The sequence below is a fragment of the Lipophrys pholis genome (assembly GCF_963383615.2).
Source record: "Lipophrys pholis genome assembly, chromosome: 10".
Classification (NCBI taxonomy): domain Eukaryota; kingdom Metazoa; phylum Chordata; class Actinopteri; order Blenniiformes; family Blenniidae; genus Lipophrys; species Lipophrys pholis.
The window spans coordinates 9,082,764-9,104,536 of NC_137640.1; the positions used below are offsets into that span (position 1 = coordinate 9,082,764).

Sequence of the window (21,773 nt, forward strand, 5' to 3'; positions counted from 1 at the left end):
AAGTGTTATAACATGTAGGGGATGCTCGTCTGCCAAGGTTGGGGTTTCAAAACAAAATGTCCATATGTTAAATCTGACTTTTCTTGAAAAACAGATTTCTTTTCTGCTCACAGATAGAAATCAGTTTGCACCATCAAAAGGACACTCCCCTCTAATGCTGATGCCTGATCAGTCATCTACAGTAGAACCTACCCATCAATTGGTATCACTGGAATCAATGGGACATCATATTAGCCTTTCTGACACCAATTTGATGAAAGCCCTAATTTTACATGCATTGACAGAAAACACTCACCCCCTGACCCATACCCACCTGTGGGGACAATACAAGTCTTTTATGGTGTTTAAGTACAATATTTAGATCCCCGCTTATCCCCAATGTCCCCATCCAGACAGTGAAAATGTTTTTCAGGACCACCTTTTGTTGTGAGGGTTGATTATCGTGGCAACAAATTAGATCACTGTGGTCGTCTCAACGCAACAGATCGCAAAGACAGAAATATAGTCAAAAAGTAATGTTAAAAAAACTAAAACTTTCTGCGGTTTAAAATGGGTTGTAAGAGCACTGCCATTGACGGGTCTGCAAGACATCCTTCTCGGTGACTCAAACTAGTGGTGGGCTGGGTGGCTCATACCGGCAGCAGAGTCGAGGCCGTCACCGCCACGAACTCAACCAGACCGGGCTCAAATGTCGCTCCAGCACCGCAAAAGTTACCCACGCGCCTGTCATCACCGTACTGAAGCCAATAAGCCCGCGTGTGATTCACACCGGGGAGTGTGGTGCCGTGTGGGAGCAGGCCGCCGGCGTGCATCGTGGAACAGTTTCGTTTAGTCGCCATCGCCTCCACTTTCAGCCCGTCAGTGGCCGAAGTGTGCTAACCGAGCTAAGGCGGTGTGAACGCTAAACACCTCGGCAGCCGGTCGAAACTTCTCGCGCTCAACGCGCGAGACGAGCGGACCCACCTGCCAGCGCCGGTGCCTGCTCGGTCCCCTCCGGGTGTAGTCCGGCCTCACTGGAAGTCCGGAGTCGGCCTGGCTTCGCGGTGCACGGACGTGCGTCTGGCCGGCGGATTACAAAAGCGAGCTAGCCTGCTAACCCAGTCCGGCTAACGACGGCTAACCGCTCCACTCGCTGGCTGCCGACTAACTCCTCTCCACATGCACGGCGTCACGTCTCGGGTCGTCTCGGTCGCTTCGCGCCGCTCGTCCGTGGAGTCGTCGATTTCGGGGAACCGGTTCTCGGTGGTCCCGTGGCTCCGTGTCTCTCCCCGCCCGTTATCTCGTTCCAGACCGTTTTTCAGTGGAGTGAGGCCCCACTCGCGCCGCGGCCTGTCTCACAATTAAATATGGCACATTGGGGTTGCCAGATGTACGCTCTGACATCCTCCGTTCAAACCTCTGTGCAGGTACAATTAATTGGCTAGGTCCGGGGTTTAACCCCTGAACATACTGTTCAACTAATCTGATAAGGCAGATTCTATGTTGCCATTTATGAAAAAAATAAACTAAAACAGTTCATGAAATGTACATTTTAAAGTGTCAGGTTCAAAGGTTTATTTAGATGTCAGTATAAATAGTGTAGGTTTGCTTTAAGAGCACCACATGTGCCTCAAAGACACTTTTTAACTATTCAAAATTGACAAATTAATCAAGAGCAGGGGGTCTTCAAAGTTTTTAACATCCACACATCTTTTGATCTTTTGATCAGATTTCAAAATCTACATTTAATCCTCCTTTAATGATGCATTCTAATTCGAGATATCTAAGTACAATATTATATTCGCAGAGCTCTTCAAACAAATTAGCTTTATTTACCAACACAAATGAACACAATCACAGCACACAGATGGAAATACTTTGACGTCCCATGAATGACATTCATACCTCGCTGTGTTAAACCTGGCAACCCAAGTGTTACCGTGTCACGCGTGGCTTGATCTCATTCCGGGGTCTACCGGTAGCTCGTGGGCGGTGGCTAATTTGGAGTCAGTCTGTAGTTCACTTTTTTTGTCCTCCTTTCTCTCAGTGTCTCTAGGATGTAAGTCAGTGACATCAAAATAAGGAAATGATACGTTTTTCTAGCTCTTGCTGATTTATTATTCGTTGTCTTGTTCTCTCACATCTATGGGAAATCACGTCTGAACAATATGTTTAATCCCAAAACCAGTATTGGCTTCTGATTTTGAGATAATATCTATTGATTTTGTCTCTGTACGCACTTCGCAATATGCAGTGGTACAGTGAGTAGGTATATACGAAATTATGCACGTTTTGCTGGAATCAAATCAACGTTTTTCGAAGAAACAACCCTTAGTTTAACGATATGAGTTCACGTGTTCTAAAACAATGATCATCATTAAAATATGGAGCCAAACCGAATAGACCATTGTCTAAAAATATATACAGTCGCATGTGGTCTTTCGCAAGAGCAACTCCAGGCACGTACTGAAGCCAAGCCACCACCAGGTGGCGGTATTGGCTACTTGGTGCTCGTCACTTTATAGTCAGGCGGAGTAGACGTGTAGGAACTGCAAAACCTATGTGCCCAAAGATGGTGGAGTGTTTTTTTTTTTTTTTTTCTCAATTCAAAAGTTATATACTTAAATATACCCTCAAGAAATATTATGTATCTCTTAAAAATGATCATCATATAAAGTAGTCCAGACAATGTACTTGCTGAATCGGCATTATGTGAAGTGGTCAACACTTTCTTCTCATAGTGAGGAAAACCTCTCAAAAGAAAAATTTCATGTTCTTCCTGTGTTTTCCGAGGGTACCACAGATTCTCACACCAAGAATACTCAGGATGCACTGTGACGATCAAGTTTTTTTTGTTTTTTTTCCAGTGCATTTAACACCATCCAGACATCTCTGCTGACTGGTGGAAGCCCATGTCGTCAGTGCCATTGCCTCATGGAGTATTGACTACCTCACCAAACATACCGCAGTATGTGAAGCTTCACAGCTGCATCTCAGATAAGGTGGTCCGCTGTACGGGAGTTCCTCAAGGCACGGTACACTTTCCCTTTCTGTTCTCCCTCTGCACATTGGACGTCCACCACAACTCAGACAGATGCCTCCTCGAGAAGTTCTCAGATGAAATAGCCCTTGTTGGACGTGCATCAGAAGAAAACTCAATCGGGAGCATCCCGGGTTTGGAGATTGAGATAGTAGACCCTCCTGAGTGCTCATCTCAATAAAAACCTGACATTGACACTTAATACTGACGCCCTGTACAAGGGCGGGCCAATGTCAACTCCGCCTGCTGAGGAGGCTGAGGTCCTTCGAAGGCCGCAGGGCTCTGCTCAGGACATTTTATGACACTGTGGTAACGTCTGTTATCTTCTATGCAGTGGTCTGCTGGTACTTATCGATGATACAGAGAGACTGGAGCAGGCTAAACAGTCTGGTCAGGAAGGACAGCTCTGTCCTGGGTGAGAACCCTGGAGACATTCAAGGAGGCGAGTGAGATGAAGATCTTAGCTAAGCTGAGATCCACCATGGACAATGTCCCTCTCCCCCTCCACGACACTGTGGCGCTCTAATCAGCTGCTTCAGCGGACGACTGCTTCAGCGGACGACTGCTTCAGCGGACGACTGCTGCAGCCTCCGTTCAAGAAGTAGCAACCACAGGGCATTCATGCCCGCCACAATAAAACCGCATAACACTGCCAGTGCAACTACTGTGAATGACTGTAAATATGTATAGTTTCCCTTTTTGAAAATGTTTCCAGTGTGTTTGTCAGTCACTTGTTTTGTTTATTTTAATAGAGGTGGATTGATGACTTCTTATCAGTGTCAGCAGTAATAGGCCCCTGGACCCTCAAATCTAAATTATATTAAGTTGGTAGAAGATAGATGGATCTCTGCACAAACATTAAACCCTGGTTAATTGTCGTGAAAAAAATCTTTGGAAACACATTATGAGTTTGGTGCTTTTGAATTTATAATTATAGCTTGAGATACTTGAAAGACAGTAATTTCAATATTGACTAGTCTTCGCCTGTATGTTAGATATAAATACTGTACATGTAGTCTTATAGTCTTAGTCTATAGTCTTATAGCTAGAAAAGCCTTGGGCTTATCAAGCAGACAAGCCCTAAGCAGTATCTGAAAGAAAATAAGTCAACCACAAAGTGTTCAGTCGACTTTGTCTACGGAATAAAAGAGCTGAACCTTCACCTGTACTTCTTCCTAATCTATGAGAATTTTTCCTCATGGACCGATCAAAGGTCTGCAAAAGCTAATTTGGGTCACTGGATGAAACGACAATGTCATCCTCGTTGGCTACTAGTAAGGAAAGTGGCACTTTTGTTGTCTGTTGCATAACGAGAAAATATAACATGCAGATAAGCTGAGGGGATCATCCTTGATCATAATGTAGTTTACACTTTACGGTGACAAGTAGGATTGTATTACAATAAAAAAGTGAAGCCATGAAGCAATTTTATAGCACTGCAATTCAAACAAACCAATCCACAAATTCCTCAGCTTAATCCTGTGATATTGTACATAAGCAAATTGTGATAAACTGTGGCCGAGTTGTTGTAGACAGCTTAACACGTAACAGGGAGGGCAAATACTTCAACCTTTAACAGAGTCAACAGCAAGCATGGATCAATGGATCACCTATTGTAGGCCAAAAGGTTTTCTATCATACTATTTTAACCAACGTATAACCATGCGAACGCACGCACACACAGACACTTGTCTCTGGTTTGCACAAGTTATGTGACCTAGTTAAAGATGTTCGTCATGAAAGTCCACGTGTGCTTCTGTGTATTTCTCACATACTGTATTACTTTGATGGCAATTGCTGCTTTACTTTTTGTTTTTATGCAACCTTGCACATTGTCTGTTCTTCACCAGTCAGTCTTTCTTAAATCACAGGAAAATTAGAAATGGCAAAGCTACAAAATCAAATGTTTTTTTAATGTTATAATTTATCAAAAGTTGAACAGAGTGCTCGTCTCACTGGTAGTTATTGACCGCACCTTATTTTACTTTGTCTGCTGTTGCGGGTGTAATAAGCAATAAAAGAGAACTTTTTGTACTTGTACTATATTTAAATAATTTTGCATTAAAAATGTGTCTTTAACCATTTATTATTAACTGTGAGCTCACCTATTTCACTGTAAATTTTTAATTTTTTTTTGCAGTTCGTCTTCACTGATTTGTGATTCAAAGAATATTTCACTTAAATGTTTTAGTTCATCAGTTGTGTTTCAACGTGATGGTCAACATCACTTCAGGTAACGAATGCATCTAAACATGCCACGATTAACATGCATGGGATCAAATTAAAATGTTATCGATATGAAACATTGACAAACATACAGTTGTAGGACACAGATGTGACATTTATTAACAACATAATTATTTCCCCAACATATCCACAGACAGAAAATCTGCTCTGAGAAGAAGAATACAAATATGACATACAAAAAGAGCTTCAGATAAAGACAGAACATTTTTTATATAAAGTTATTTTTCAATGAAACATGATTTAATTAGAATGTGATGATATGACTCAAAAATATTGTTATGCATTAAAAGTATCACACACATATTTTTCAATATTTTTAAATGCATTGTATACAAGACTACAGATTATTGCTATAAATTCAAAACAATAGACTCTTTCATTCTTGAAATTAAACACAAACAACTGTGACAATGCACTTCTTCAAATTGGATGGACATGAATGAACAAATATCATGGACATAAGTCTTGACACCACCATGATTTCAATCACAACAATGTGTCACTGACTTAGTATATTATACTTATCTTAGCATTTTATTCAGTTTAGAGGTGCATTTAAGAGAACGTTTATGCTGATAGTAATGCTTTGGTGGGGCATCACTGTGTTGCCAGGTACCCTTTGATACTTTCCAGCAGCGCAGCAGGATCCTGCAGAACAGCTGGAAGCTTGCTCCTGTTCACATAGACAGCCAAGCCCACAGCAGCAACGGACACAACGAGGAGCCGCTTGAAGCCTCTCTTTTTTTTGGGCTCCTCTCTAAGCCTGGTTTGCAGGGGCTCAGCCACTCTCTCCCACTGAGTGAGGATGGCGTTGCGGGCTCCGGCCCACTTTCCTGGGCCCTTTAGGCGATACTGGTATGGCGTGCAGGGGCCGAAGATCACATTGAACGCCAGTCTGGGATCAGTCAGCATCATTGAAAGGAGTTTGGGTCGAGCTCCCACCAGGTTTGCGATCTCATCCATGTAGGTGATATAGTCCACCTGGATGGTGTGTCTTTGACTGGTAACATACCTGAAAATGAGGTAAACGTATGCAGAACAGTGTGGCAATGGACCAAAACTTTAACGATCACAATTCAATTGAGTAAATCCACTTCAGTACCTTTGAGCCATTGTTTCTGCCTTGCATTCGATCTCTTTCAGCATTTCATCTTTGGAAGGAAGCTTTTTGCAGCCTGTTTGAAAGAGGACAAAGTAATTTTTTTTTCTGTAAAGACCTATGTGATGACAAAAGATGTTATTACCTTTGAAGACTCTTGTGGCCCACCGGGCCTGAATCTCAGAAATGGGCATAATTGCTCCCAATGGCTGCACGAGACCAATGACAGCCAGTGTAGAGTGGACGGACTCAGGAGGAAACACATACTTGTACAGAGAGGCTTTGTTGTTGGACACAGAGACCACATTTTCAGCCAGGAATGGATAGGAAAACGTGTATCCAGTAGCAAATACCTACATAGCAGAGGGTCATGTGAGTCATAAATGTATTTGCTGATTGCGTGAACGTGCCTAAGCACACAGATTAGGAAAACCTACCACCAGGTCCACGTCCTCCACAATGCTTCCATCATCGAACACCACAGAGGAGCCATCAAACCTGCGGATGTTAGGTTTCACCTGGATTGTTCCAGATAGGATCCGGTTGGGAAGGTCATCATTCACAGTGGGATGTTGGCTGAACACTCTGGGGGGGGGGGGGGGGGGGAGACAAGTTTGATATACAATATCACAGTAGGTTCACAGAGCATTAAAGCAAGATGGTAATTTAAATCAGTGGTTGCCAACTGGTCTTACTTCAGGACCCACATCATTCCTTAATGATAAGCCATGACCCAACTAACGATAAGCATAAAAATGCTCAAATTCATTAAAATGAAACGGTCTAATTGAATGTTACAGACTGCAAACTGAGAAAAATACACATTTAATCGTAAAAATTACAAACTGAGCAGAAGCTGGGGACGTATAAATGGAAATATTAAATTTTCGGCTCAAGTTTTAATTAAATTCTCAACTCTTCACAGCGCTGCACAAATATGAACCTTGATCTCTACTGTGATTTAGTTTCAAAATATAAGCCCACATGCCACTTTGGTTTTGACGGCTTCATCCTTTTACATGCCAACACATGCCCTAAACATGAAGAAATTCATGTCTAACATTCAGCACAGGCCCACAACCCACTGAAAACAAGCCAGTAACCCTCTTGACCCAGAAGAATCACTGATTTCAATGACATCCAGGATTGAGATGTAAGATAATTAAAGTAATCCAAATATATCATTAGAAGTTATAGTAGTAACTGTACAAATAGTTTACCTGTGCTTTGGCTTTAAATTGTACAGAGTGTGATTGACTCTTGTGTTCAGATGGCTCTCGACTAAATCACAAAAAAACCCGAAGGGAAGGATATTTCTGAGAGCATTATTTGCTCGGCTGAAAAACAAATCGATGGGATATCCATGGTCTCCAACTCTGTTCAGTATCCAGGCCCCTCTCCGAGTGCTCAGGTAAAGCTGAGGAGATTAAAAAAAAGTTGTAATCAGTAATTCTGCCTTTAACCCAGGAAAGTTGGGAACGCTGTGACTGCTTGGACTCGTTTGGTCAGAGTGGTTTTGGCTTCCTTCCAAAATATAGTGAAATACTTAGTAACCAGTTCCCCTGTCTCTATATGTTAGCTCTGTGGTGTATGGAGGTATTATTGGTGAAAAAGGTTTGAGTTTGTACAAATAAAACTGAATTTTTTTGTACACATTCACAAATTCCTGATTACAGGCATTTTACAAGTGTCACGTTGAAACAAACGTGACACGCTCATTACATTTTTGCAACAATTGTTGCATTAAATCTGATGAAGAGCATATTCGTGCACCTGTATCAATGTGAAGTTTTTCCCCACGAGTCACAGATTTTGCTTTCTTCAACTACAAATCACACATCGCGGCACTCCGCTGAAACATCTGGTGAAAACCTCCTCTAGAAGTACACAACTCATGGTACACAACTACAAATTCCACTTGTACAAGTGCTCAAACCTTTTCCACCAATAATACCTCCAAACTGATGTACCAGTGACGTGCTCACGATTTACTCCTCTGTTTGCCCAAAGTTCAGCTGGGATGGGGTTCAATTCCTCACGGTCCTACCTTGAAAAAGCTGGTATGCAAGATGGACAGACAAGTGCGTTCACTTTCGGTGTCATCTCTAAATAATTTACGTTTCAATGCGACAAATTGGATGTGAGCACAACGGTCGAGCTGCTTCTAATCACCTTCTTCAGTGTGAAAACGATTCAAAACTCATCCGTCTGGAAATATGCAACTGCATCTAACTGACCTGCTTGGTGAATCTACTCAGCTCGACCGCGAGGTCTCCTCCAGAGTTTCCTATTCCAACCACAACGACCTTCTTATTCCTCCACTCCTCAGGAGTCTTGTAGTCTCTGCTGTGGAAATACTTTCCTTTGAAAGTGTCAATGCCTGAGGAAAAAATGCAAACACCCGTTTGACACTGTATCACACATTGTTCCTTGATTTCTGTTTTGAAAAACACACTGAACTTCTGTTGTAAAAGACCATTAAACTCTGACAACCTCCCACAATTCACCTTTGGCATGGTTTATAGAAAGTTCCAGTGAATTGATGACATTGATTTTTATGCAACATCATTTCCTCCTCATGCTGCTAAGTCACAATCTGCACCCTTTGAAATCCCATAAACAAAGTGAAAATGTATGAAAGCTGATAAATGTTACCTGGAAAGTCCCCAAGGGGCAAGTTGGGATTGCAGTGATGCCCAATGCAGATCATTACAGCATCAAAGATGTGCTTCTCCTTTTTGCCGTCCTTGTTCTCGGTTTCAACATCCCACTGGCCTGACCTGGAGAAATCCGTCCTCTTCTTCACGTGCAGGACTTTATTCTGAAACAAAGAAAGATGGGAAATGATTGGTGACTGTGATACATTGAACTATCTGTGTTGTATTTAAACCCTCAGAATACACAGTCATTTGTGGTACTAAATGTCTTTGGAAAGTTACAGGGATGAGGTGCATTACTGTAGAGAGAAATGGATCCTCACATTAAAGCGTATGTGCTTGTTGAGGTGGAAGTGATCGGCAAACATCCGATAGTAGTCCATGATCAGTGAGTTGTGCATGAAGTTTGGATAGTGTGCAGGAATGGGAAAGTCGCTGAAGCACATCATCTCTTTGGAGGTGTTGATGATGACCGAGTGGTAAATACTCGCCCTGTCTGTCTCTGGAGTCTCCTGCGGTCACAGAGACAGATGCAAAGATGAACAATCCTGATGAAATATAATGCACGAACAGAAAGTCGGTCCAATCTGCGCCTTGCATCACCCACCTTAAACCTCCACAGACCTCCAATGTCATCGCTGCTCTCAAAGCAGACGGGCTCAAGACCCTCATCCAGGCAGCATTTAATGCAGGCAAGACCTGAAGCGCCTGCACCGATCACTGCCACACGGCGAGTCATTCTTCAGCTGTTTGTAGAGAACTGGACAAGACCGTACAAGTTGTCAATATGCACAGAAAGATCTTCATCAGTGGCAGAGACCAGGAGGGGGGCTGCAGGGTTTTACATAGAAGAAAACCACAGAAAGACACATTCTACAACCAAATCGCTTTTATTTGAAGGATCCTTCAGCGCATGTTTGTAACTGTGGGCGAGTCCACCAGAAATTTGCCTCAGTTAATCAGAGACAATACAAGAGGTTCAAAGTCGTTCTTAACTGTAGGACTCACCAAGAAAACTTATTGGAACTAATTGTTTACACTTTTAATTTACACAAAACTGATTACAAATAGTCCCCTGGCTAGCTCAGTTGGTAGAGCATGAGACTCACAATCTCAGGGGTAGTTGTTTCGTCTCCCACGCAGGGCGTCACCTTCCCGTGGGCTCACCACCTGCAGGAAGGTTCTTAATCTGTGCTTTGTGATCTGGGTAACAGTGCTCAGACTTTCACTTTATGATGCCCATGAGGAAACCTGTGAGTTTCTTTCCATTTAATAAATGGGACTTATGATAAAAAGTTTACTCACACTAAATGGCAGTTATTCATTGAAATGCAGAATGGCAGTGATTTCATATTCAAGCTGCGATTACTGGTCAGTTCACAGAAATCCCAATGCACACCCAATGGGGCCAAGGTTGAGAAATCAAACATGTTCATAGCAAACACACCCACACGAACACACACGCACACACAATCTACTATTAGTGTCATTTACGAAACACTGATCACGTCCAAAACTTCATTATATAAAATGATGACCACGATAAAAAAAAACAAAAAACAAACAGTGTTAAAGCCTTTATGTTGCTTTTTTGTAGCCAGTAATTTCATTCTACATAGACAAAATCCCTTCTTTATATCCACGTTTGTTGACTAAAATGAAATAAACGCTGATAGTAACTAATAGTATACGCAGTTGTGGAAAAAAACCACAACAACACAACCAGCAGTTCTCTTTAAAAGTTAGATTAGCGCCCTGCAGCCGTTATCACCGTTACTTCTTCTATGGTGTTTCGTAGAAGCAGCAAAAATAAAATCTACAAACTGCACACATCTACTTTGAACGAGTTCAGGTATACGAGCGTAAAAAGTTTGGATCTCACCGTTGAGCAGCCCGTAGAGAAGACGTGTGTCTGGTGTCTGCATGAGAAGTAGTGGGCGTTGTTACTTGTTTATCATCAGTTCTCCCGAACTGACCCTTGAGTCCCTGCAGCGTCAGCGGACGGAAAGTCAAACAAAGCCCCCTCCCTTCTCCTCCCCCTCCTCCCCCCTCTGCTAAACACTGGCAGAAGTCTGCACAGTGTAACCACAGCGGAGATGTGCATCGGCACAAGAATATCAGTACTTCCGATACTTATAGGGCGGCGGAGAGAAGGTTCCGAAGCTGCTGCTGCAGCACCCTCTGTCGGGCAGCACAGGACCTGCATGTCCACGTATACTTCAAGCATGTAGAAAAGTCACTGCCTACACGACTAAAAAGTATTTAAATATATTCTGTTCCAACTTGAATCTTATTGTGGGATTGAAGTCAGAATCGGCATTGTTTTAGACACTGCTTTTGGTTCCGTGACCCTAATACTCTATACTACTACTACTTAAACTACTACTACTACTACTACGCTACTATTAATACTGCTACTACCACCACCACCACTACTTCTACTACTGCTACTTCTTCCACTACCACTACCACCACTATTACCACCACGTGACTTGACTAGTATTACCACCACTGCTAGTACTATCTACAGCTGCTTCAACTAGGACCACTACTATTAACTACTATTATTACCACCACTATGACTACTACTACAACTACTACTACTGCCAGTAATAATAATAATAATAATAATAATAATAATAATAATTACCTTTGAAGACTAGTATGGCCCACCACGCCTACAACTCATAGGTGGGCATAGTTGCTGCTGATTGCTGCACTGGCCCAATTTCAATTAGTCAGTTTATTTTTATTATGTTCATTGGAAACAAAAAGCAATCAATACAGAACAAAAGTTTCCACACCTACGAATGAAAGGGAGCAGAAGGAAGAATAAACTTATGTAACCAGCCCCTTAGGAACAAACAATCAATTTACAATACGAATAAAAACGAACAACATTACAAAATGACTACAATGCCTGAGAGCACAGCCACTCTCACTCTTATCACAATTTTTCTATCATGGCAACAATGTGACATAATACTATTTCTCCCTTTCTCTGTATATAAATTGCATGCTGTTTTTAATTCCATTTATGAATCTTGCATGTGATTAATATTATTTTAATTCCTTGTCTACACTTTTCCATAAATTGGCCCCTTTTACAGATTTGTGATGTTCCATTAATTTGGTCCTAAATCTTAGCTTTATGAAAATCTCGGTTCCTTTAAGTTATAGTTACTTTGTATTTTTGCAAATCTTTTCTGGGCATTAACCGGTAATGTTGCTTTATGAGCTTCATATATATTTTGCAGAATAATATAATCTATAATAATTTTAATGAAATGAATAACAGGTTTCTTATGCTCTTTTTTGTGGCTTTTCTCTCAATGCTCAACTTTTTGACTATAATTGAATATTGGAATGCAAATTGCAGTTAAATATGTGTTAAGGGGAAATTTAAAATTTAAAGTTTTGTCAACTTCATTTGAAAGGAGATGTGCTGATGTGCAAAGTGATCAGCCTCAAACGTTCTTTTTTCTCGTGTGTGTTTGGTGGTGCTGAATTCTTTGCTCGATGGGATTAATTCAAAGTGAAGTCACTTCAATGATATTTAAACAACAATTTACACAAGTTTCCAAACTGCTTTGGTTTTAAAATAAAATGAGCTGTTTTCAACCATGCAGTTCAGAACACTTGTGAATCAAACAACACGGATACTTCGATACCATGATACTTTGAACTACTGGAACTAAAAGAAAAAGATGAAGATAAAAACAAAAATAAATATGATCATGTGGATTCAGGATGATATATATATATATTTTATATGTAGAGACACATTTGCAGAGGTTTACTTAGTTGATAAAATACTTAGAGATAGGGATGTTTTTTGTTGTTCAATAACTGTAAAATGTCCTAAAGATTTAAGTCCCTTAGCCAGACTTATATATGGTCTTGGTGCTTTGTTTAGTTATATTTACTGATACAAAACTAGAAAACTATATCAATTTGTTTAATTTTAAATATTTTTAACTTCACTTGTTTTGACCCTGACACTCAATAAAAGCATTCACACGAAGTTGGGTTTGTACTAAAAAGTTACTGGATGAGTGTGAAAATGGCTTCCGAGGCTGTATTGGTTTCTTTCTCGTTGTCAATCTAAAGTGTCTACGGAGGCGTTTAATTGGATGCACCTTGAATATGGTCGATTGGAGGCATGGCTTGGAAACCAGATGACAATTAGAGGAACACGATTATAATAGGTCTGGAATGAGGGGCAAGTAATCATTTCATACTAGTCTGTTAAACAGTTAAACGTCAGTGTCCTAACTCGTCAGCACCAGAGATGTATTTATTCGATCAATGAAAGTCATACATGCAGGGAATCACTGTTGAAGTGTCATGCGCACTGCTGCCACTAGTGGGCAATACAGCAAAACAGATAGAAGTCTCACTCAACAGAAGATTTTAGACTAGAGACTAGAAAAGTTTTACTCGATCAAAACAAGACTGATCATCTGAGGAATAAAGCAAGAATCAATAAAATAATCTGAACTAAATTTGAAATTGTTTATAAAAAAAAAAGGATATCCACAATTTTAAAGATGACAACCAACCAACAGACCAAGCTGCTTTCCCCCCCTTTTATCTCCACTTAAGTGTTTATACTAACTTGGATGTATTTGAAACAGTGCATTTGTAGGCTTTTTTCCTTTATTCATGCCCTCATATGTTCATGACAGTATGCACCAGACCGGTAATCCGTGACCTTGGCTGCACAGTCAGGTTGTCATACCAGGCCACGGTGCCATATCTGATGATACTCTCTAATGCACCCCGGTAACAGCAACTCTGCTCCACTCCATAAACCCTCAGTCTGCGTAGGAAGTAAAGACTGGTGGAGTTTGGAGCAGAGACTTCCAACATGTACCGTCCAGTGTGTTGTTGATGTGGACCCCCAGATGATGTGTTTGAACCCACCTGACTGAAGTGCTCGTATCTAATGGCGACTGGCCTGTGGTCACCATCAGTCCTAGGATCAAATATCATCTCCTTTGTCTTCCCCACTGTTACGACACGGCTCTGCTAAGAGAAGGATGTAGGAAGTAACAATAAGCAGGTGAGTTTGGGTGAAGTGAGGCTTTTATTGGTAGTTCTCAGGTTTACAATGATCAAACAGAACCCCAAAGACAATATAACAAAAGATGGCCAAACAGGTAATGCCCAATAACTATACGAAGGTTGATTCACTATAACAAAAAGGCAGCTTCTTCACTAGAAGGCCATGAACTAAGGTTTTAACTAACACAAATTCCATTAACTAGAGCATCAAAAAGGGAAACAAACAAAACAGCTGGTGCCGTCACCAAGCTGTTGTACTAAGGTTCAGTTTGAATAGAGGTTAATGAAATTCACACCCTCAAAGATCGGAGTGGAGCTGAGTTCAAAAGATCTCACAGCATTTCAAAACATACATCAAGGCTCTCGGGTCAGACTGAACAGACACCTCTGGCATCAGCCGCCTCCAGGAGTCTACTGGAGCTGGTTAAATGGCCTCAGCTGGTGGGCGGTGCTGAGCCAATCAGCAGTTATCCTCCAATCCGAGTGCTCCACATCATGACAGCAGGAGGAAGAAGTCGGTGAGGGTACCTCCTGTCAATCAGCACACTAACAAACACACACACACACACAGACAGAGGCGGAGGCGAGGCCGTACATCCTGTGGGCTGAAACACCCACATTCAGCACAAGATGATTCCAGTCACACTACTGAACAAGAGAGAGAAATAAATTGAGGCAACAGAGTTAAATTCAAGCCAACACATTTTATTTAGCTGTAGCAACAGCTTTGAGCCACCTGGGCAGAGCAGCAGCAACTGGGTCAAGTTTGGATGAGAAATATACATACGGTCCCGATTTTCCAACGTGCTCCTTAAAGTTAAAGTGATCCAGTCAACTGAATACACAGTAAATGCATGAATTATGTTTTTTTTTCCTAAAATCTCCATGAACAATGACATTTAAATTCCCACTCTTTTTTTCAGGCGGTGGTAAAATGTTTTGATAATACTGGACAGACTCAGGTCAATGTCCATGATTAGACCTTTTTTTTTTTTTCCCCTTTTCACTGCTTTTTCCACATACCAAATAAAAGTTAAGCATGAATATAATCTTTCTTATTTCACTCCAAGATGGTAATTTGTCTGCAATATCCCCAATAAAACATGGCAAGTCAACATTTCACAGTTTTCATGTAAGAATTAGGAAAAATGTGAATGATAGACTTCTTCTTAAAATGATATACAGGCAATTGATTTGTTCTAAATCTCTGTGTGTGTGTGTGTGTGTGTGTGTGTGTGTGTGTGTGTGTGTGTGTGTGTGTGTGTGTGTGTGTGTGTGTGTGTGTGTGTGTGTGTGTGTGTGAAGTACAATCCATATATGTTCCAAAGGCTGTACCAATTGTGATAAGTAAAATGTACAATTTTATTTCCTTAATTTCAATATATATTTCTTGATTGGTACAAGTTTTAAACATTGACACTATTCTAAGCAAACAGGATCAGTCCCATTACAATCAGCAAGACATTCTATATATTTCAGTTACTAACAAATAATGTCTATTTGAACCATGCCACCACAGTCAGCTTCCTAAATGCATAGATTTAATCAAATTCAATTTGTGGCAACAAACATTTATGCCAATGGAATATTTTCTGTTTTAATTACCTACATGCCTGTGTACGTAATGTTGAGGAATTCAGGAGAAAAGAGTAAAGAGTAATGGAGTTTAGTATACAGACACCAGCAGAGCAGAGCAGCAGAGCTCATCATTATGAGGCCAAGATTAGAAGAGGACTTGGTCTCTGCTTTTGGTACCACTCTGGTCTGGAAGGGCTTCAGTATCCTGTCCCACTGCGTGAGGATTGCCTGGCGAGCTCCAGACCACTGGCCTGGTCCAGTCAGACGGTATTGGTAGGGAGTGCAGGGACCCAGAAAAACCTCCAGCGCCACTCTGGGATCCTTTAAAAAGAGCCACAGCTTGTTTGGCCGAATCCCGATCTCCTGAGCCAGAGTGTCCATGTAGGTAAGGTAGTCCACATGCATGGGGTTACGCTCTGAGCACCTAAAACTGAAATGGGAAAACAAAAGTGCGTTGTAAAAACAAAGACAAGCTAAGTACTCAAACATCACAGATTTTTTAAATGACTGCAGCACTACGTTTGGGATGGCTGGTAAGGATTTTGAAAGCTCAAACGAGTGTGGCAGCCACAAACAGCTCTACATGTTTTCCTTACTGCAGATGCATGGCTGCTGTCTCTTTCTCAATTTCGTTCATCATGGTCTCTTCTGTTGGGAGGGCGATGTAGCCTGAGAGGGGAAAACAAATCCAAATGAAACACATTGAAACTAACATACAAAGAAAACAAACATCTAAAAAGTGATGCTGCACAGTGTGAAACATGCCATTGTCCCAACAAGAGGAGTTACTGCTGCACCATTTTACATGTAAAATAGGCAAATAACTTAATCTCACGATAAACTGCAAGCGTGAAAACAATATTCCATCAGTGAAGTAAAGCGGATGGAGCATTATGGATTTGGGCTGCCATCATTGAGGGTAAGACTAATGCCAAGGCTGGCTGTCTGCCAGCTGTTATACAGCAAGAGCTGAACAATGCAGGAGAACAATGAGTCCACATATTGAAGTTAAACTATGACGGAAGGACTTTCAAACACAAAATCCTTCTTTTATAGTGGCTAAGTCCTGGCACAGACCTGAATTCAATAGAGATGTGGTGGAATGCCCAACAGAGAGCCATTTCTACCTGACTATATAAGACTATGGATGAACTGCCGCTACAGGGACTACATGGTTGAAGCCATAGTGCCAAAGTAATCTCAATCACTCAGTCAGTACAACCGTTTACGTACATTTCATAAAAATTAGGAAGTTCCGAAGAGTTTGCATATAATGTTTTTTCAACATATGAAAGCACAAAGCTTTAAAAAATTTAGATGAAAAAATCTTTAATGGGAAACAAACACAAAACTTTTCCAAATATTTCAGTGGAGACATTATTAAAATTCTGAGCCCTACAGGCAGAGAACCATAGATCGCTGTTTTCAGAACTGAGGAGCCTGAAGTGTCCCAAAAGCTGATAAGATAGTTTGTTGAATATCAGAAATACTTTACAAACTGGTAAAAACAAGGAATGTAAGTTTGGTTTCTGTGTGTGTCAGCACTGTTTTGTGGAGAAATGAAAATATAGGAGAAGATAATCAACAGAACATAGGGACAAGTGAACAACATGGAAGTTGTTGGTTTTAAACACTGTCAAATATTTAAGTCTTGTCAGTGTTAAGAAGTATAAGAAGATCAAATAGTAAAGAGGCACAGCGAGTTTTAGTGTTATATTTCTGTTACATTTAGAACATAACATACCTTTAAACACTCGTGTGGCCCAGCGTGCCTGCATTTCAGCCAGAGTGTTAATTGTTCCAAAACCACTGATGAAGCCCACCACAGCCAGTGTGGGTTGGCCCAGTGCAGGAGGGAAGATGTGTCTGTAGAGTTTCAGCCTGTAGCCACTTTTAGCCTGCAGTGAGGAGGGGAGGAACGGAAAGCTATAGTTGTATCCTGTGGCAAACACCACAATATCCACCTAAAAATACAGAAGTGTCAGAGATTAGACGACTGTCCACAGCTACGTACTTCACAACCAACTAAATAAACAGTTAAAAAATGTATCATATGTATGTATTTATTTATATACAAATATGGGTTCATCAGTGGTGATGGAAATACAATAAATGACACCTGTTCTATGACGCTCCCATCCACAAAGACAGCATTGGACCCAGAGAACTCCTTCACGTTCGGTTTCACTTGAACACGACCTGAGAGGATCTGAACTGGCAACTGGTCATTCACAAGAGGGATCTGTGCAAAAATACTAAGGACGAAAAACAGAAAAGCATACAACATGTTTTGCAACACAATCATCCAACAGTTCCAGATGTATAATATTGGAAATATAGTTTAATCATGAGCAAACTTGAGCAATAGGCAGGAAGGAAAATCCCCTTAAACCAATAAAAAAAGAAAAGCTACTTCCAATAAAAGAAGGATCAGGCTCAGGGGGCAATCTCAGTGATGGGTCTTGGCTTTGAGATAGCGAAGATACACACGTATAGCAAGAAAACCAACAATATGTAGTGCTGGGTGAGGGGTACCACAGATTAGAAATAAAGATCATTGGGGTGAAACAGAGAGAAGACCGAGGAGACAAAGTTAAAGACACACAATGGGGTTGGGGTTGGGGTTAGGGTTAGGCATAATGACTGAATTAGGAATGAATGATAGGAGCAACATTCCTAACTCGTCCCAAGCAGCCTCAACATGAAGCAGAATAACCAGAAAACTCTCTCTCTTACTTTGTTAAGTTGCATTTATAATAAGTAATCTTATAATAAGACCCGGCAACTGTGGGCCGGATTTGTGCAGAGGTTTTTTATGATCCCTCATTAATCAACACAGGCGATGGAAATCTCATAATTGCTGCCAGACATCAGCAGAGATCAAATGAGGACTCACTTGTTTGAACTAGGCCTGCTGAGGAAAGTCTTATATGGAAAAACCAGAACGGTAGATCTCCAAGCTGCATTACGATACGTTACCCATGCTCTGGTTTCAGGCCATATAACTGATGGTCAAAGTTTTCATTCAACTTCTTCTCCAAGATCCTGTTGGCTCTTGAGGGGAAGAGCTTATGCATCAGGGCATTCTTTCGTGTCACCATCGTGGTATCAAAAGGAAGACCCCGTGGTCCGACTCGGTGGAAAACCCAAGCTCCACTTCTGGTACTGAGGTATACCTGCAGTCACAAAAAAGCTTTAGAAAAGGCAGCTATTTGATGTGAAACTGTGCTGTTTTTAATCCCTCAAGTACATGTAGTTTAGTTACATACCTGAAGAATAGAAAATAGAGTTTAGCTACCTACCCTTTCAGCAACTCTACTGATATCCACGGCAACGTCTCCTCCAGAGTTCCCAATCCCAATCACCAGCACTCTCTTCCCCTCCAGTCCCTCAGAACTTCGATAATCCCAGCTGTGGAAATATCTGCCTTGAAAACTCTCAATTCCTGAAATAAAAAGGAAAATAAGGAACACATTTAAATAATAATAATAATTTGCACATTTCTGCATGCTTTATGTAGATTTCTTTTTTTGTACAGTTGCAGTGAGTATCTTTGTCCACACTTGTATTTTTTCAAATCTACCTGAGAAGTCTTTGAGTGGCAGGTGAGGATGGGTGAAATGTCCAGTGCACACCATCACCGCATCAAAAACACAAGTTTTCCTCTGACCGTCCTTGTTCTCGACTTCCACCTCCCACTGGCCCGTCACAGCAAAGTCTGGTCTCTGCCTCACACCAACTACAGTCGTCTGAGATTCACACAACCACATATCATTTAGATTAATGGGCGTTTTTTGGTGACCATTGAATTGTTTATATTCAGCACTTAGATCGACAAACATGTATAGAACAAACCACACTGCATTTGGATGCTGCTGAGCTAATGTTCTAAATGTTGGTATTTATTAGAATTTATTATCACTTCATTCACTTCTTGATTATGTGTGTCTTCCTTAAAAAACTCAAAAGTCTCTGACCTGGAAGTGTATGTGCTGCAGCAGATTGAAGGTCTGAGCGTACAGCCGCAAATACGAGACAACCTCAGAGTGGTGCATGTTGTTAGGGAGCTCTGCAGGAGGAGGGAAGTCACTGAAAGACATCATCTCTTTGGAGCTGTTGATTACCACCGACTTATAGATGTTGGCCCGTCCAGGCTCTGGCTTCTCCTGTAGATAGAGAACAACAGAGACAAATGAGATCCACAATGGGAATTTTCCTCAAATTAAACAATGCCACGAATGTAAAAAAATAAAGATATTATTGTTGAAACTTCAGAGGTCCTTAAAAAAATTTACATCACCATTTAATTAGTTCAACCAATACTGTACTCATTCACTGATGCAGTAAAGTTAATACATTATTACGACATGTATTAAACTGTGCATGCGCTCTTTTCAGTGCTTCATACTTCTCTGTTGATTCAAACCACACAGATCAGCCTTCACTACATGCATCAAGAAGCCTTGCTACCATGAGCCTGTCACTGATTCACTACTTTCTCCAAGGTAACTGTGGCAGCACTGATCAACAGCAGTTGATCAGTGCTGCCACAGTTACCTTGAAAAAGTAATCCAATGTGCTGATTACTAGTTACACCTCTAAAGAGTATCTTAGTTATTTTTCGGATTACTTGTTTTTAAAAGTAACAAAGTTATATTACAAGTAAATTGTTAGTTTTTTCAGCAGCTGCCGACAACACCCCCCACCGTCTCAACATCAAAATGACAAAACTCTGTGCTGATCACTGCCTGGCCTCCTGCACCCTGCTGATACACATTTTAACCTTTGACCTACATAATTTGTTGCATTTACATCTGACTCACTCTTTTATTATCAGATTTGTACTATTACTGGTAGTGTGGTATTTATTTAACCGGTGATGTAGTTGTCGTCTGTTGTTGCACTATATATCTATTTATATATTTGCACTACCTGCTCAGTGCGACCTTTTTACTCAAGAAAATCACAAAAATCGTGTAACATCTATGCAGTTGTGTTCTTGTCGCAATGATATGGTTTAGTGATGGTTTAAAGGGATAACCAGTGATCGTCTCTTCACCTGTCAGTGGACATGACTGATCACCGTTGCTGTATCAGCATTCAGGTCGAAGCTTCTCCTCTCACCTTAAATCTCCACAGGCCTCCAATGTCATGGCTGCTTTCAAAGCACGTGGGCTGCAGACCTTCATCCAGACAGGTCTTGGTGCTGGTGAGACCAGAGGCGCCTGCGCCGATCACTGCCACCGTCTGAACCATGCTGCAGAAGAAGTAAAGCAAAACAACCCTGGTGTCTTGAATACGCTGGAGGAGGAGTTTAGTTGGAGGAGGAATTTCATCCGAGGGTTCTTTGGAGTTCAATCATCAGTTCTCGAAATACCCTTTTTCTTTTCTACACTATGATATTACGGTCTTGAAGAAGAAAAGAAAGAAAAATGTTATTCAGAGAGAACTAGAGCTGCAGGACGTCAGGATAAGCCTGGAATGTGATATCAAGTGATGACAAACACTTCAATCGATGTTAATTTCTTTGAGCTTTGTTCTCCCAAATAAAAAGGGTTCTTTCTCCTGCTCTACACCAACTACAACTGTATCATGTTTTTTTCATCCACTTTTCCTCCCATCAAATACATGTCTGCAGTTCCGACCAGCAGTGTTTTAGAAGAGTAGTGGTTTGTTTACTTTGTTGTTTTTGGTCATTTATATTTCAAATGTATTTTGTTACTTGTGATTTCTGCCCTGTGGCCCCTCAGTATGAAATAATTAGGGTTGTAAATTGTTCTTTTTTTTCAAGTAATAGTTCATAATAACATTCAGAAATGTATCACCTTTAGACAGCCCTGTTCCCTTTCTTATAGCAAAGATACCATGACTTTACATACAATTTTGCCTTTGGTAATATCACTGGCTGCACCTCAACACCTCTCCAGATCCTTTGGACAGACAAGAATATATAAAGGCCATTTGTCTTATTTTTATGCATTTGGTGAGGCACAACTATCTTTTTTTTTTTAAACAGTGGATTCATTGTTTCTTCCCATTGTTGTTCTGCTGCTTTAGTTTGTTCTCCTCAGGATTTAACATGTGTTAGGTCTTATATTGTTGACAT

The 21,773-nt window shown here is 41.0% G+C and overlaps 3 protein-coding genes across 6 annotated transcripts in view; all 3 read right to left on the reverse strand.

Annotated features, from left to right (window-relative positions):
• prrc2c (proline-rich coiled-coil 2C) overlaps positions 1–1,336 on the reverse strand; it is a 29,866-nt gene extending 28,530 nt beyond the window's left edge. The window contains exon 1 of the mRNA XM_080473753.1: positions 964–1,336. The gene's annotated coding sequence lies outside the window, so the exon portion shown is untranslated. The remainder of the gene's footprint in view (positions 1–963) is intronic.
• A 3,999-nt stretch (positions 1,337–5,335) lies between these two features.
• Positions 5,336–11,195, reverse strand: LOC308115846 (flavin-containing monooxygenase 5-like). Of its 4 annotated transcripts, none has more exons than XM_080473658.1 (11): positions 10,905–11,147; positions 10,132–10,192; positions 9,630–9,782; positions 9,346–9,534; positions 9,021–9,186; positions 8,603–8,745; positions 7,586–7,782; positions 6,803–6,950; positions 6,511–6,718; positions 6,369–6,441; positions 5,336–6,278 (listed from the first exon to the last, which is right to left on the reverse strand). In XM_080473658.1, the coding sequence occupies exons 3-11, from the start codon at positions 9,759–9,761 to the stop codon at positions 5,864–5,866; spliced, it is 1,671 nt and encodes a 556-aa protein (XP_080329784.1). In that variant the 5' UTR covers positions 9,762–9,782; positions 10,132–10,192; positions 10,905–11,147; the 3' UTR covers positions 5,336–5,863. The 4 variants fall into 4 exon arrangements, with proteins under 4 accessions (XP_080329784.1, XP_080329785.1, XP_080329783.1 ...); XM_080473659.1 differs by having other exon boundaries at positions 10,132–10,225; positions 10,905–11,132; XM_080473657.1 differs by lacking the exon at positions 10,132–10,192 and having other exon boundaries at positions 10,905–11,195.
• Positions 11,196–14,780: 3,585 nt separating this feature from the next.
• On the reverse strand, positions 14,781–20,923 carry LOC308115849 (flavin-containing monooxygenase 5-like; the record flags this gene model as incomplete). Its single annotated transcript, XM_080473665.1, has 9 exons — positions 14,781–16,097; positions 16,264–16,336; positions 17,412–17,631; positions 17,787–17,922; positions 18,647–18,843; positions 18,970–19,112; positions 19,251–19,416; positions 19,645–19,833; positions 20,792–20,923. The coding sequence occupies 9 exons, from the start codon at positions 20,921–20,923 to the stop codon at positions 15,695–15,697; spliced, it is 1,659 nt and encodes a 552-aa protein (XP_080329791.1). The 3' UTR covers positions 14,781–15,694.
• Between the last annotated feature and the right edge of the window lie 850 nt (positions 20,924–21,773).

Bases quoted from the DNA above. Each gene is read 5' to 3' on its own strand.
- LOC308115846 (XM_080473657.1), bottom strand. From the start codon at position 9,761: ATGACTCGCCGTGTGGCAGTGATCGGTGCAGGCGCTTCAGGTCTTGCC. The intron at 9,187-9,345 runs GTGAGGATCCAT...TCTTTGTTTCAG, and splicing joins ACAAGCACATACGCTTTAAT to AATAAAGTCCTGCACGTGAA. The intron at 6,279-6,368 runs GTACTGAAGTGG...CCTCATTTTCAG, and splicing joins GCAGAAACAATGGCTCAAAG to GTATGTTACCAGTCAAAGAC.